Consider the following 14,223-nt stretch of genomic DNA (forward strand, 5'->3'; position numbering starts at 1 on the left):
GTTGTTCAGGAATTAAGAATCCCCGTTAAAACCTGTTACACTTGCGCCACACTCCCACGCTTTCCTGCAGAAATACATATTTGTATTTTAGAACTAAGGCCTGGGCCAAATAAAACATGGAGTAGGATTCGGAGCTGAGGCCGTTTTTGTTGGAGTCACTTTATATGCTTACATATTCTAGTTACTTTGTTGGGAAACTGCCATGGTGGCACTGTCTCAAGTTGATTATGAAATTTAAAAAGCACACTTTTGAGCTTTGCTTTGTTAGCATTTTATCATTTGTTAACAGTGATACAACAGGAAATTTTCTTTTTTAATGTGTTCTCTAATATTGTTATGTTTTCTGTATATTATGTCCCTTAAAAGCTAGAAATAAATGCACTGTGAAATAAATGCAATGAGTCAAACCTTTTAAGATTATCATTCACCAATGTTCTCCTTTTGGCAGGTAACAAAAATGTCCCAGCATAACATTTTTCATTCCCTGATCAACTCCACATCCCCCAGTGCAGGAAAGGACACCATTGTGGATAACAAAATTGCCACCACTGTGGGCGCCCTCATCCTGTGCCTTGTCTTTCTCTTGGGCTTCCCTGGAAATCTCTTTGTCATCTGGAGCATCCTGGCCCGTGCTCGAAAGCAGTCGGTCACCACTCTCCTCATCCTCAACCTAGCTGTTGCTGACGGCTCTCTGATGGCTCTCACCCCGTTCTTCATTATCTACCTGGTTTTGAAGAAATGGGTATTTAAGAAAGTGATGTGTAAGATCCTCTTCTACCTCTGTCTGGCCAACATGTACGCCTCCATCCATCTCATCATGCTGATGAGCCTCTACAGGCTGGTGGCAGTCCTGTGGCCGCAGCGCATCAGTGTTATCACCGGCCGGAGGACTGTACTGCGTGTGCTGGCGGTGGTGTGGGTGCTGGTCATGGTCGCCTCTGTTCCTGCAATTATCTTCAGAGATGTGAAGAACTTGAGGAATACCTCGGTGTGCGAATCATTCCATAATAAAGACAACCATGTGAGTGAATAAGAACCTCAATGTATTGTCTTCGTACTACCAATAACTAGAAAGCACTCACCACTAAGCCTACGCATTCCTTTATATTTTTTTTTTTTTTAAAATGCACAGAAGGCTTTTATTCTACATCAGTATGGGGATCTGTAGCAACATGTATGTTATCATCCAAATTTGGGTGACATTGCCCAAAGTGTTCAATATGTGTATTAAAATAGAAAACGCCTACAAAAATTTAGGAACCAATAATGGCAAAAAGCACTAATCTGAAAAATTAGTCAGTCATCCATGCCCAGTGTTGGGGAGTAGCATGGCCTTACAGTAATGTGATTACTTTTTTAGCCCCTCCGACAGGCTAGCCTGGCGGAGGGGCTGGAGGTGGGAGGTAGCAGTTAGTCTCTACCAAAAGAGGAGAAGGGAAATGCAGCTCCCAGTAATTCAAAAGTTGGCTTATTCATATGTTGTGTGTTCTTCACTGGTTTGCTAACGTCAGCCATGGGTATGCCTACATTTAAGAGTCACCTTGTTTTGTCTAGAGTTGGAGGGCGTGCCAAGCGTGCAGCTGAGGTCAAGGCCTCTGGTGAGCTGTGTTCGATCGCAGAGGCTTAGCTAGCTAGCTACTGGATGGGCAATGAGTTCCTCCAAATTGTAGGGCTGCTTGCTTTTTGAACCATAATTCTCATTTTCTTTTTTTCTCATGTGTAAAGTAATATAATGCATTATTTTTGATTCTGAATAAGTAGTAATGTAATTACTTTTTCAGTGAGTAATGTGTGATGAGTAATTGTTCAACTGACTTGCGCAATTGGTATGTAGAACTGCAGAGTCAAAGGCAACTCGACTTGCTTTAGATTGCTTGAACATGTTTGGCCTCTCACTTCGAAAGTATCTTTACTTCTAGACAGAAAGGTTCAGATTTCTTTGAATGAACAAGTTAGTCTGACCTTTCATCCGAGCGTGTCTAGAGGGAAAGTACCGTTTCATATGATGTCAGACGTTGTGATAGCGCTTTGTCTGAATCATACTGAGGTCCCGACTGGTGAGGAGTCCCAGACTCTTAGGAGAGATAAAGGAGAAGAACAATATCACACGCATGTCTGTATGCTAAATGTGAAGCTGGAGACCGGAGATGGAAGGCCTCGCTTAGCATAAAGACTGGAAAAGAATGGGAAACCTCTATCGTGTGCACGAAACAAACAAGATGTTATTTAGTAAGCTTCAGTGGGTTTTTTGTTTTTTTTTAAACTTTGGAAAGAACCAGGCTAGCTGTTTCCCCACTGATTGTAGTCTTTATGGTAAACTTGAGAAAGGTGAGACATGAGAAAGGTATTGGTCTTCTCATCTAACTCGCAGCAAAACAGCTAAATTTTGCTAAATCTTTCTCTCTTTAAATCTTTTTCATCATTGTTTTTTAATGCAGAGATTTGAACTCTGCAACATTAAAAGATTTCCCTCCCACTGCCTTCTCTGGCTTTTGAGAAACGCATCTCTCGCTGTCTTTTTGGGGCAGCCAGCATGTGACTTTAAATTATGCAGAATATTTTTGTATATCAAATTGGATGTCCTTCTATTCTCATCTTACCTCCCCTTCACAGGTGGTCTTCCAGTACACGCTGGAGCTCGTGTTGGGGTTTTTAATTCCCTATAGCATCATTTTAGTCAGCTACATCTGCATCTTACGTCGGATCCGACAGACCAAGTTCCGCCGTCGAATTCGCAGCGAGAAGCTCATCCTGGCCATCGTGTTGACTTTCTGCCTCTTTTGGTTGCCCTACCATCTCATCAACATGTTGCAAGTGTGTCACTCATCTTGTTTTTACAAATAATATATTTTTCCAAGCATCATGGGTATGGAGTATATAGAGTCTTTAAATGCATTCCACATGCATGCAGGTTTAGTATTACTTATGAAAGCGTAAGGAGATAGTGATCATTACATTTCTCACTGTTACTGACGAAGCAATTTTGCATTGCCCTCAGGTTACGTGGGCTTTGTGTCCAAATGGACCAGTGAGAGACAAGTAAGTGACGACACAACAATTTGAGTGAATCTTGTTTTTATGGCTAATATTAAAAGTCAAACACAAACCAGTCATAAGTGTTCTCGTCCTGTACATGGTGAACAGTACAGGGAAGAAATGAGTCAGGTCCATTTTTTTTATGGTCAAACTGGGCCACTTACTGAAGCAATTATTCAACATTTTGGAAAATGTGCTCATGTGCTTTTTTTTAATGAGAGTTAGATGAGAAGATTGATACTACTCTTGGCTGTTTTTATTAAATTTTGAGTGAGAGTCAGGAGGCGATTAGCGTAGCTTAGCATACTGGTGCCAGGAGGAAACTGCAAGTCTGACTTTCTCCAAAGTTAAAAAATATAACCATCAGCACCCCTAAAGCTCACTAATTATGTCACATTTTTAAACCGTACACAAATAGTACTATAAAAACAGGGAATTGTGTGCTATAGTTATTTCTTTGCAAACGACAACTGGGCACGGTGACTTCCTCATCTTGTTGATGCAGAATAGTCCTGGGCACATGGATAAACTGTTGTTCACTAAAATAATAATAGTGTTAATTAGTGAACTTTAGAAGTGCTAGTAGGTGTATTGTTTGACTTAAGATAGACCCAGGCTAGCTATTTACCCCAGCTTCCATTCTTTATGCTAAAATAAGCTAAGCTAATTGCCTGACGGCTTACATCTATACACACAGAAGTGGTATTAACATTTCACCTAACTCCCGGAGAGAAAGTGTATGAGTGTATTTCCAATAATGTTAAATTCAATTTAAAATCTGTGCAGTGCCGCACGCCAGTGATGGATTGTTAGCTAAAGTGAGTAATACATTTTGCATAATCTGTGACCTTTTCATGTACATTTTGATAAAAATCAAACAAGTTATTGGTTTTTACTGCCATTTTCTCTAATACAATGCTCTGCTCACTTCTCCATCCATCAGGTTGGGTAAAATATGGCACAGCAGCCGTGCTGTCACCTCATCCATAGCCTTCATCAGCAGCTGTGTCAACCCGGTGCTCTACTTCTTCGCAGGAAAGTCTTACATACGTCAAGAGGGGTTGGCATTCATGGCCCGCTTGTTTGAGGGCACAGGGCTGGACTCGGCCACCAGGAAGAGCCGACAGAACAGCCAGAACAGCCGCGACAAAGATAAAGACGCAGATGCCGTCATGCTAAAGGACAAAGATCCGGACTCTGTCACCAACTCGAGCTCTAATATCAAAACAGTGAAGAATGGCAAGTAGAAGACACAAGTGGCAGCAGATTTGATGCCAGTGTCGTTGGTCTGGAGGAAAAAATTAAACCACTCAAGCCTTTAAATCTGTTTTCCGTCCGGTCACAAACTATTTTTAATTTTAACAAGAATTATGGGTTCATCATGCACAGTTGGTTCCTACAAATCAAAAAAGATTCAGCTGCTGCATACTGTGGCTCCGTCTTCCAGATGAGACTGTTACAATCTTTGAAAGGGATATGACTTGGCATCCTACACCTGGAACAGCTTGCTGCTGGACGCATCATAAAGTCACATTGTTGTGTGTGAGGTGTTGCTTAAACCTCGGAGCACACATATATAATGAGATATGAGCCTTGCATTGCTCTTAATTATTTCATAAAGGGGAAATGTGGAGTATTATGCAGGACGCTAACACTCCTCACCACCCAAGAAAACCCTTTTTAATTCAACATCCATCCAAAGACAGGTGGTGCCCTGTGTTTACTGTACATGCTTACTGTAAAGCCAATATGAAACTTTTTATGAACCTTTTGCAGGATTTGTCTGTGTAATTTTCTTTATGCAATGTTTTACTTGTAAAATGCCTGACAGAAGCACAGAAAAGTTTAAACAAACTGAAACAGTGAATACTGTTATACCTCAGTGATGAGTTGAGAGTTGAGTGATTTTATAAATGTACAATATACAAATTCAAGTGTATGTATCGCAAAATTCTACTGTCTTATGTTTTACTGTTTTTAAAAAAGCATGAATGTATTTTTGGCCACTTGGGCACAGTGGAACAAGCTGTAAACAAAGCACTGACATATTATTACCTTACGTTGTTATGGTGAACATGTTAGCAAACATTTGCATTATTAGCACTGATTCCAGTCATGTTTCTGGCCAATAGTCCTGTACTCTCTCTCCTTTTGGCTCTTTTTTGGTCTCAACCAACTCCTTCGAGAAGTATGTATCTCTTTTCCTGCTAAATGCCCCACTTTGCCTCACCAGCTAGCCACTAACTTTGTCTTTCTGCTGTTTGGTACTGAGCAGGTAGTTTGCCATGAGTTTAACAGCAGTTCCCCCTGAAAACAGCTCCCTCGTGTGGCGTAAAACAAGGTTGTTGAGAGCGCTGATAGAGAACCAAACTGGAAAGCTGTGGGGAAAAATAAAAACAACATTCCATAGCGCTGATGGAAGCTGCAGACTTGGATGATTATTCTCAGTGGATCGTCACTACAAGTGTTAACATTAAAAAATTGATTAGTCAAGCTTTAAAGCCCTAAACTGGTATGTTTTAAATATCACTGTGAGCATGCGGTCAGTAAAGAGACGAAATACAGGAAAAACACAGAATGAATAAAACATCCTTTTGTGAGACAGCAAAGCTTTGTTATGAAATTGGATACATCCTATACCTCATAAGCAACTTGAGACATGTGGAAAGAGGGATGTGATGTCAATCTGCCAAAGAGTCTGGCGCAAGAGAGCAGACAGCTTACACGGTATTGGCATGGATTAAAGATCATGTATCAACAAGATCCTGGCTTTTTACTGGAATATTCACCCACCTACTTATTCACGGCATTCTTCTATGGTTTCCTCTTCTTCTTCTTTAAAGATTATGCTTTCAGTTTTCACATTTTATGATTCAGTAGATCTGCTTTTTTCACTTTCTTGCTGATCAACTAAATTTGGGTGTCAGTTGGCTGCATTGTTGCTGTAAGTCCGTGATTCATAATTTTTCAAAAATATTTCACATTATAAAACAGCATTAACTTAATTTTCACATTCACGATGTCTGTTTTCTGGGTGACCGCAGAGCAAATGATGCTCCACAAAGGGCTGCATATGCTGTATCAACTTTTTCCACAAAGGTTGCGTACATACCTGTATCACCTACTATTTTATGCACTGCTCTTCTACAATGTAGGATAAAATAGCAGAATTAAATCTGTAGGAGGAACGATTAGTACATCTGAACCCAGTAAGCGCTAGTTGGCTTCCTGTGGTCACCGGGTTTCCCCTCACATGACACTTCTTGCTCAGTATATATGTATAAATTGTTTCTCTCTCCACACGCAGTCTCCAAAGTAAAGAGGTAAGCTCAGGAGCTGAAAGTAGATCAGACATAGTGTAAAACAGGTAGAAACTGGTAAACTTTTGGAGTGGATTTACTGTGTTGGATTTTAAAAAGATCTCCAATTTAAGGTCAGTTTGTTTGATACAATTCAGCTAAATAATAATAATTAATTGTAACAGCAAAACCTTGGTGGTTGTTTGACAAAAACATTGAAATTTTTTCATCACATACAATTTTGTCACACAAGTATGAGGGAAGGAACTAATATGAGCAGGTTTCCTGACTTTTTTATAAAATAAATGAGGCAATGTGAAAAGTAAAAAAAACAATCTAAACTTGATATGAACATTTCACGTGACTAATTGAGAACTGTATTTTGTTTTGTAACACAAAGCTTTATGTAAAACGTGTGTTTAGATACTAGAAGATGAAAAGTTTTAATTTGTAAAAAGTTTTAAAAAACTTTTAAATTAGTTTTCTCCTGTCTTTTTCTGCTTCCTGGTCATTATGAGCTATAAAACAGAGATTTTACATTAAGTACTGAAGTTCATTCAACGCATATTGCATTGAATATGCGTTGACATACGCATGACCTTTACATTCGACTTTCAGCTTTATATGGAGAACTAGAGAGATGCTAGCTCGCAGGTATACGAAAGACGAGGAAAGCTGCATTTTATTTCAACATTTCAGCGCATTTTGATGTCCCAAAGTACTGATCTCTAGATCTTAAAATTTCAAGCTCTCCCTGTTGGACTTATGGCAAAAATTTAAAAAGAACCAATACACACAAAATTCAGGCAATAAAACGTAAGTATATATTTTTCATTGAATGGTGCTTCATGATAATGCAACTAAATTAAATTTGCCATTTGTTTGCTGCACAAATCTTGTGCAATAAAAGTTACATCTTACCATATTGCAAGACATGTGATACAGTATCTATTCCTAAAATATTCTAAAGGAAGTTCCCTGTGAGCCCCCCTTTAAGCTCTCTGATTATTACAGGCAACTCTGCTGTATATTGTGCAATTTTTTGAAGAACGTTCACATGTGACGAAACTTAAAACAACATATCCTGCTTCCTGCCTGTTTGTCATTTGAAAGGTTGGGTACATTTGAGAGTTGTCGAAAGGGGAGAAGAGTCTTCAGAGGTGATCTGATGGCGTCAAATATCACCACCGCCACCTCCCAGCAGTCCTCCTCTGCCTCCTTTTCTTTGCCCATCAACATCCAAGCCCGGGTTGGCATAGCTATCCTGACCCTGGCATTTGTTCTGGGCTTCCCGGGGAACCTGTTTGTGGTTTGGTCGGTGATCTGCCAGGTGAAGAAGCGTTCAGTGACCTGTTTGTTGGTGATGAACCTGGCTCTGGCGGATGCTTTCGTGCTGCTCAGCGCACCTTTTTTCCTGCGGTACCTGGCTGGGGGCCGGGGCTGGGAGTTTGGCTCAGCAGTGTGCAAGCTGGTGCATTACCTGTCAAGTGTTAACATGTACGTATCCATCTACCTCATTTGCCTGATGAGCATGGACCGCTGGCTTGCTGTCACAAGGCCTTTTCTGTCCCAGAGAGTGAGGACCAAGCACTTCCTGCTTGTTCTCCTGCTGGTGGTCTGGGTAATGGCGTTCATCCTGTCACTGCCAATGCCTTTTTACCGCAGGTGAGACTAAAATTTCCTTCTATTCTAACTTTGCAAAGTTTAGTTTTTTAAAGCTAATACCTTTCTCAATGTCCTTTTTTTTTACTTCAATGGCGTCATCGTATCTGAATTTGTGTCCTTTTTCATATTTTTGGGATTTTATTTCCTCATTATTTTCAAAGACACAATCAGCAGACAGTGGGATGCAGTTTAACAGGCAGACAGCATGCACTATATATGGGAATGGAGCAACAACAGAACTATTGGCTGGGGTGCCCAAGGTGGTGTAAGGCTTAAGGCACTGAGCATGAACCACCATTATACAAACTAGAACTCTATAAAAAGTTTTGGGGTTGCACAAATTAATACAAACTACGAGTCAACACAGTCTTTGCCTACATGTGTGTGTTGAGTATATCTATTGTCAAATTCAATTTCTATTTGTGTATTTTTCTCCTCTGCTTCTCTGGCAGTAATCTGAAGAAGACATTTCCACCACACAACATCACCTTCAGCTTTTGTTTACCATACCACTGGAATAGCGTGGGTCACCAAGTCTTCCAGTACCTGTCTGAGACCATCATGGGCTGCTTGGTGCCCTTCTCCCTCATCACCACCTGTTACACCTGGGTCATCTGTCGTCTGCAAAGCGCTATGTTCCACCGCAGAGCACAAGGCAGCCGCCTGATCCTGATGATCATCTGTACCTTTGCGCTATTCTGGCTGCCCTATCACATCGTCAACATCATTCAGGTGATTTCATTGAACTTTTTGCTTGAACAAAAAGAGTTTGACCCACTGTACATGGGCTAGAAACTGATGGCATGAGATTCACAAAATTGATTCACAGCTTCAGATGTGTGCAGTGTTTCTACCCATCTAAAGTCACTAAAACTCCAGAGTCACCATCATTACTGATATTCTTTGAGGGTTAGGAGCTCTGTAATGCGGGCTGATCGAGAACAGTAATAAGGGGGGAAATTTCGAAAAGCATTACTGTCTTTAAAAAAAAAAAAAAAACTATGAAAGAGAATGTGGCTGTTTTGGACTTTGTGACTGTTAAATTGTTTCTCGTTGTTCATAAATGTGTGCACACAGAGTGAAAATCCGAGACCAAAAAAAAAAAAACTGAGCTGCAGAGTGGTGAGTCTGACATGGCTCTGCTGTTGTACTGATGGGATTAGTCCTGGTGAATTTACCTGAGCTATTATAGATATGCAGGTAATTTCACCAGCCTCACTGTCCTTTTTCTTTTTTGGGGACCTTTGTTGGTTCGTATTTAAATACCAGCTTTTATTGAAAAAATATACTGTTTTCCTGTTTCCATCCTTCCTCTAACCTCCCTTCTCTTCTCTCCCTCCCTCAGGTCATTGGACTGTTGACAGGAAGTGCTTCAGTGTCGAAGGCTGCTACTAGTGCCCGCCCAAATGTCACAGCCTTCGCTTACTTCAGCAGCGCTGTCAATCCCATCCTCTACGTGTTTGCCGGCAGCTCCCACATCCGCCAGGCCGGCCTCAGCTTCATGGGCAAACTGTTTGAGGCCACCAACTCAGAGAGCAGAAGCACATCCACCTTCACCCGCAGTGCCCGCAGCAGCTGCCCGGATGAGAGCTCTGCCCTGCAAGCGCTGTCGGGGAAACTCGGGAATCCTTTCAAAAGCAAGAACAAGGAGTGGAGCGGTAGTGTGGCTGGCAAAGAGGTCGAGACTCTGGCCAGTGCCCAGCAGCTAGAGTAGGGCTCTAGCCCTTTTCCTTGGACTACTTTTTTTAAGTTCATTAATTAGATACAAACTGTATTGACTCATGATTTTGTCTTTTTGAGTTTTTCTCTATGTATGCTTTATTACATTAGGTATTATCCTAAAAAGTGTTGCCTATCAAAAGATTAAAGTGGCATCAGGAACAGTAAACGGTGACAGTGAATCTTGTGACTCATCTGACAATGAAAACTAATATAGCTATGGAGATGTCTTTACAGAATACATTGTCAGACTCAAATAAAATGTTTCAAATTAATAAAGTTTTCTTAATATTTTGTTTCTTCTACTGTGTATTTGTCATAAGAGGTCCACCCCTGTATTTGGCTTGCAAAAGTAATTGTCCTTTTCACAGATGTCTGAAATTACTGTATACTGTTACTTATGCAATGTTCAGCAGCATTAATGGAGCATTGCACAAGAAACATTTCACCAAAGCATACTTCCTTTCGCTGTTTTGTGCATCACTCTGTCTAACATTTCATAACACCTGTCTTAAACAACCAAGTTAAGGTTCAGAGCTGGCCTCAAATTTTCCCCTGAGAATCAGTTGACAAACGACAAAAACAGAACTTTACGGGAAACGTATCCCATTTATAGCCTGTAAGTAACGGTGAATGGACATCTAAAGATCTTGGCATGATAACATACTGGAGACCCAACTGTAGTACGGGCAGAAGACAAAATGCCCCGAGAGCTGAGATTTCTACATCAGTCATGTCTTCGTTAACTGGTGGCTGAGTCATAGTGTAAACTCCCTACCTAGCAACCGAAAGGCCTGATGCTGCAAGAGCCATCAGCAATGAGTTCATTGTCAATGTTACAGTCCTCTCTACGCCAAAAGTAGGCGTTAGGTTCACATTGAAATTGATTATTTTATTTGTGTTTTGCTAATGTGATTTGTTTTGGTTTGATTTGGTTTTGTATCTCCTTGGTATATGGGGGGGGGGTGAACCATTAATAAATGGGTGTGAAAACTCTCTCTCTCTATCTATCTATATGTGTGTGTACATAAATAAATAAATAAATAAATATATATATACATATATATATATATATATATATATATATATATATATAGAGAGAGAGAGAGAGAGAGAGAGAAATATATAGGCAAAAATTAATTAATGAATTAATTAACAAATAAGGCAAGTTATTTTTATAGTTAGTAGTTGTTCTTCCTTCTATCCCAATCAAAATGTAATAATTCAAATGGTTCACATGAAAAACTATAATCTTAGTCCAGAAAATCTGGAAAATGAAGTCAGTTATCTTTTTTTTTTTTTTTTTTACATCTGAGGGATAGATGACATTGATGACAGTATCGCTTTAAGTAATTTCCTTGGTGCACCATGTTGAAACAATGCCACTAACAGAAATAGGAATCGAAGAAGGGACAACACACATTCGACTGTCGTAGTCGACTGGTATGACTGATCACAGGAGGGTGTTTGTGAATGTGGTACGTTCAGATAAATAGGACAAAACTGTTGTGCAAAGCAGAAGATTCTCTGTTGTGGCTTGTCTGACCTCATTTGGCATCATTTTAGATAGAAATGTTGACAGAAGTGTTATAGAGTCAAACGGTAGAAATTATTTCACATTCTTGGAATTTCTTGAGCTGTTACACGAATGTCGGTTGATTTCATTTGATGTTTGTCGCTGCTGTGACGCAGATTGTGTGTCCCCGTGTTTGCATTTACTTTAATTGATTTTTCCAGGTTAAAAGTCTCATTAAGACCATTCAGATTAAAATCTCTTTCCGTACCATAATAATTTACGTTCTTATCGAAGCTCTGATAGTGCTCACAGCTTTAGACAGTACACTTAGATAGACTTGACTTGAGGAGTTTACCAGTAAAACCGAGCGCACGACAGTAGACATGCAAGCACACAGCGTAAAGGCAGTGAAAAGCATACAAACCCACACACGTACAAATGACCCCAAAGTGCTGCTCACATCACAAAGTGACATTCACTCACCCATGAGAAGCTTGGTGACGTTGTGTTTGCAGGTGTAGTTGGTGAAAACCTTGTTAATGGTCAGTTAGCTTAGCTCGGTCGCTAACGGGACAATTAGCTCATACAGTTTATTCAGAGGACGTATTTGTACGGTTGACACTTGTCTCATAACTGTCTGCAAAACCACTAATATTTTGTGGAACAGTTTTTACTCCGACAGACGGGGCTAATTTAAAGGTGAATGGTGCGACACAGCTAATAAGCCATGGTAGTTTCCTCCATTTTGGACTCTCCAGCTCTCTGTCCCCTCAAAGGTCAGCACTGTCAAGACAGCTTGCAATGTTCCACCCTACGGGGAACGTTCACTCAGATCCGTTTCACCTCCTCCACCTCATTGGAATGGGTTGAAATCACCATGGTATTTTGCTCTTTTCTGAAATCCAGGTTTTGACTTGCCTTTAAACCCTGCCCTTTTTTTTTTAAGGACTTCTTCCAGTTGTACAACTATTACACTGTTGTTCAGGGCTGTTAAGATCCTTTCTATTATCCTGGAGTTTTTTTTTTTTTGTTCTACCCAGCCTTCTTGCATATTATAAGAGTAATAGGTTGGGCCCAGTTGACTTTTTTGTTTGTTTGTTTGTTTGTTTGTTTTTTGCCTTTTTGCTCAACATGACTAAACAAACTTCAGAGGCTTAGTTATCCATAGAGCTGAAATATTATTTTTTTTCAATAGCACATGTCACTGTGTAGCAGACACGCAAAGTTTCCCTTTGAAATACAATCAGTTGCACTACTTGTTACACTATTATTATTATTTTTTTATTTTATTCAAGAAGTTTTCACTTGGTCAGTGATATTTTTGCATAAACTGTCTGTAGAAATAGTCTAATAGAAATAAAAGGACACAACATTTTGAATATTTTTAATAAAGCCGGGTAATAAAAGGTCATTAAACTGCAGCATAAAATTGCAGCATTTAATTTGGATATTTATTTTTGCATGACCATAGTAAACACTGTTGCTTCATACAGTTCATAGACACAGTATTTGTAACTGTACTCCTAATACAACAAGGCCAGTTTTATTAGATTTTATGCAAATAAAGGGCTAGATAAAGGCTAAATAACGTAGCTGATGTTGAATGTATAACTTGTTAAATCCAAGTCAGGTCCAGGTTTCCCAAAAGTGTATGAACGTGCTAAAATAGAGCTCAGACATGCCTGCCTCTCTAGGTTATCCATCACATTTTGCAGCCTCTCTCATATTATGTCCCTCCAGGTGTTCTCCCCAGGAGTATAGTGCTCCACAGCATCCAGGTGTTGGTTGTTAGAGGCCTGAATCTGAATGGTATAAACTTTAACCAAAAGGTTGTTTTTTTTAGCTGAAAGGTTCTGTCATAATAGTCACTGACCCTATGTAGGACACGTTTAGAGGTGTCTCACATGAGACACTTAATTGTTGTGTTAATCATTTTGAATCATTTATTTTATTTGGAAAAAAGAAAAATTATTTAAGGAATTTGTAATTTCATTGACGTTCATTTACATACTGTTTTAGTGTGGATGTGGTCCAGAAGGACGCTTCATAAAACTTCATAAAACTGACCAGGGTGAGATTTTTGATTAATCTCATACTTTGTTATGATGCCCCCCAGATGCCATATTTTGAAACTGTGAACTATTCTTTCATTAATTTACAATAAATAAATTGTAAATGTATTGAAACGATTAGTCTTTCACTTGGGTGGATTTGAGCAGGCCGGAGTGTCGGCACCGGGGTGTAGTTAGCGACTGATGCAAAAACACCTGTGGGAGCCAGTGGAGCAACAGAGAAGTGGAGCTACAAGATGATTCTGAAATGGTGAATTGTTTTCATAGTTCAACAGGCCAAATCTTCTACGGTGTCCTAGTGTTTTTGCCAGATAACAGAATCTTCGTAGGTTTCACTGTAATTTAAAAGACGTTTTCAGTCACTCTGCCTATCAGTCCGCTGAGCTCTTTACAATGTTATTAGTCCGGGTTTCTGTGAGGATGAGTACAGCTGGAACCAATACCTGACTGATCGATTAGTGGATCGACAGAAAATGAATCTGCAAATGTTTGATCACCACCTAAACATCGGATTTTAGATTTTTCAAATGTTAATATTTGCTGGTTTTCTTAGGCTTCTATGACTCAAAACTGAAAAACTAGTTATCGGAAGACTTCACTTGGGGCGCTCATTAATTGTGATGACATTATTCATCATATTTGACGTTTATAGACAAAACAGTTCAATAAATCAAAAATAACAACAAAAAAAACCAAAAAAAAAAACCCAGCAGATTCATTAACAAAGAAAGTAATCATTAACTGCAGCCTTAGTTAAGAACATTAGAGTCTCATTATGGGCTCATTGCCATTTGAGAAACTTTTCCACCCAGTCAAAAAAACACATTTTTGCTAGGAACAACTAAATAAAATGGTCAGGATTGGCACATCAGAATAAGACATGGTATCGGTAATAATAACATATATATAATAAATA

General features: G+C 39.6%; 2 protein-coding genes across 6 annotated transcripts; both read left to right on the top strand.

The window, feature by feature from the left end:
- The first annotated feature begins 457 nt into the window (after positions 1-457).
- ltb4r2a (leukotriene B4 receptor 2a) lies at positions 458-4,283 on the top strand. Its single transcript, XM_040141567.1, has 4 exons — positions 458-1,021; positions 2,614-2,814; positions 2,999-3,039; positions 3,980-4,283. The coding sequence occupies exons 1-4, from the start codon at positions 458-460 to the stop codon at positions 4,281-4,283; spliced, it is 1,110 nt and encodes a 369-aa protein (XP_039997501.1).
- A 1,518-nt stretch (positions 4,284-5,801) lies between these two features.
- Positions 5,802-10,664, top strand: ltb4r (leukotriene B4 receptor). 5 transcript variants are annotated; one of them, XM_040140633.1, is made up of 5 exons: positions 6,323-6,469; positions 7,084-7,151; positions 7,449-8,000; positions 8,453-8,732; positions 9,346-10,664. In XM_040140633.1, exons 3-5 carry the CDS (start codon positions 7,504-7,506, stop codon positions 9,712-9,714), a joined length of 1,146 nt encoding a protein of 381 aa, XP_039996567.1. In that variant the 5' UTR covers positions 6,323-6,469; positions 7,084-7,151; positions 7,449-7,503; the 3' UTR covers positions 9,715-10,664. The 5 variants fall into 5 exon arrangements, with proteins under 5 accessions (XP_039996568.1, XP_039996567.1, XP_039996565.1 ...); XM_040140634.1 differs by lacking the exons at positions 6,323-6,469; positions 7,084-7,151 and adding an exon at positions 5,802-5,980; XM_040140631.1 differs by having other exon boundaries at positions 6,323-7,151.
- The last annotated feature ends 3,559 nt before the right edge of the window (positions 10,665-14,223 follow it).

This window comes from Xiphias gladius, chromosome 12 (genome assembly GCF_016859285.1).
Source record: "Xiphias gladius isolate SHS-SW01 ecotype Sanya breed wild chromosome 12, ASM1685928v1, whole genome shotgun sequence".
Taxonomy (NCBI): Eukaryota; Metazoa; Chordata; class Actinopteri; order Istiophoriformes; family Xiphiidae; genus Xiphias; species Xiphias gladius.

What these genes read in the sequence shown, in the direction of transcription:
- ltb4r2a (XM_040141567.1), top strand. Translation starts at nt 458, where the DNA reads ATGTCCCAGCATAACATTTTTCATTCCCTGATCAACTCCACATCCCCC. An exon ending in ATCTCATCAACATGTTGCAA is followed by an intron (nt 2,815 to 2,998) that starts GTGTGTCACTCA and finishes CATTGCCCTCAG; the next exon opens with GTTACGTGGGCTTTGTGTCC. An exon ending in AATGGACCAGTGAGAGACAA is followed by an intron (nt 3,040 to 3,979) that starts GTAAGTGACGAC and finishes TCCATCCATCAG; the next exon opens with GTTGGGTAAAATATGGCACA.
- ltb4r (XM_040140634.1), top strand. Translation starts at nt 7,504, where the DNA reads ATGGCGTCAAATATCACCACCGCCACCTCCCAGCAGTCCTCCTCTGCC. An exon ending in CCAATGCCTTTTTACCGCAG is followed by an intron (nt 8,001 to 8,452) that starts GTGAGACTAAAA and finishes CTTCTCTGGCAG; the next exon opens with TAATCTGAAGAAGACATTTC. An exon ending in ACATCGTCAACATCATTCAG is followed by an intron (nt 8,733 to 9,345) that starts GTGATTTCATTG and finishes TCCCTCCCTCAG; the next exon opens with GTCATTGGACTGTTGACAGG.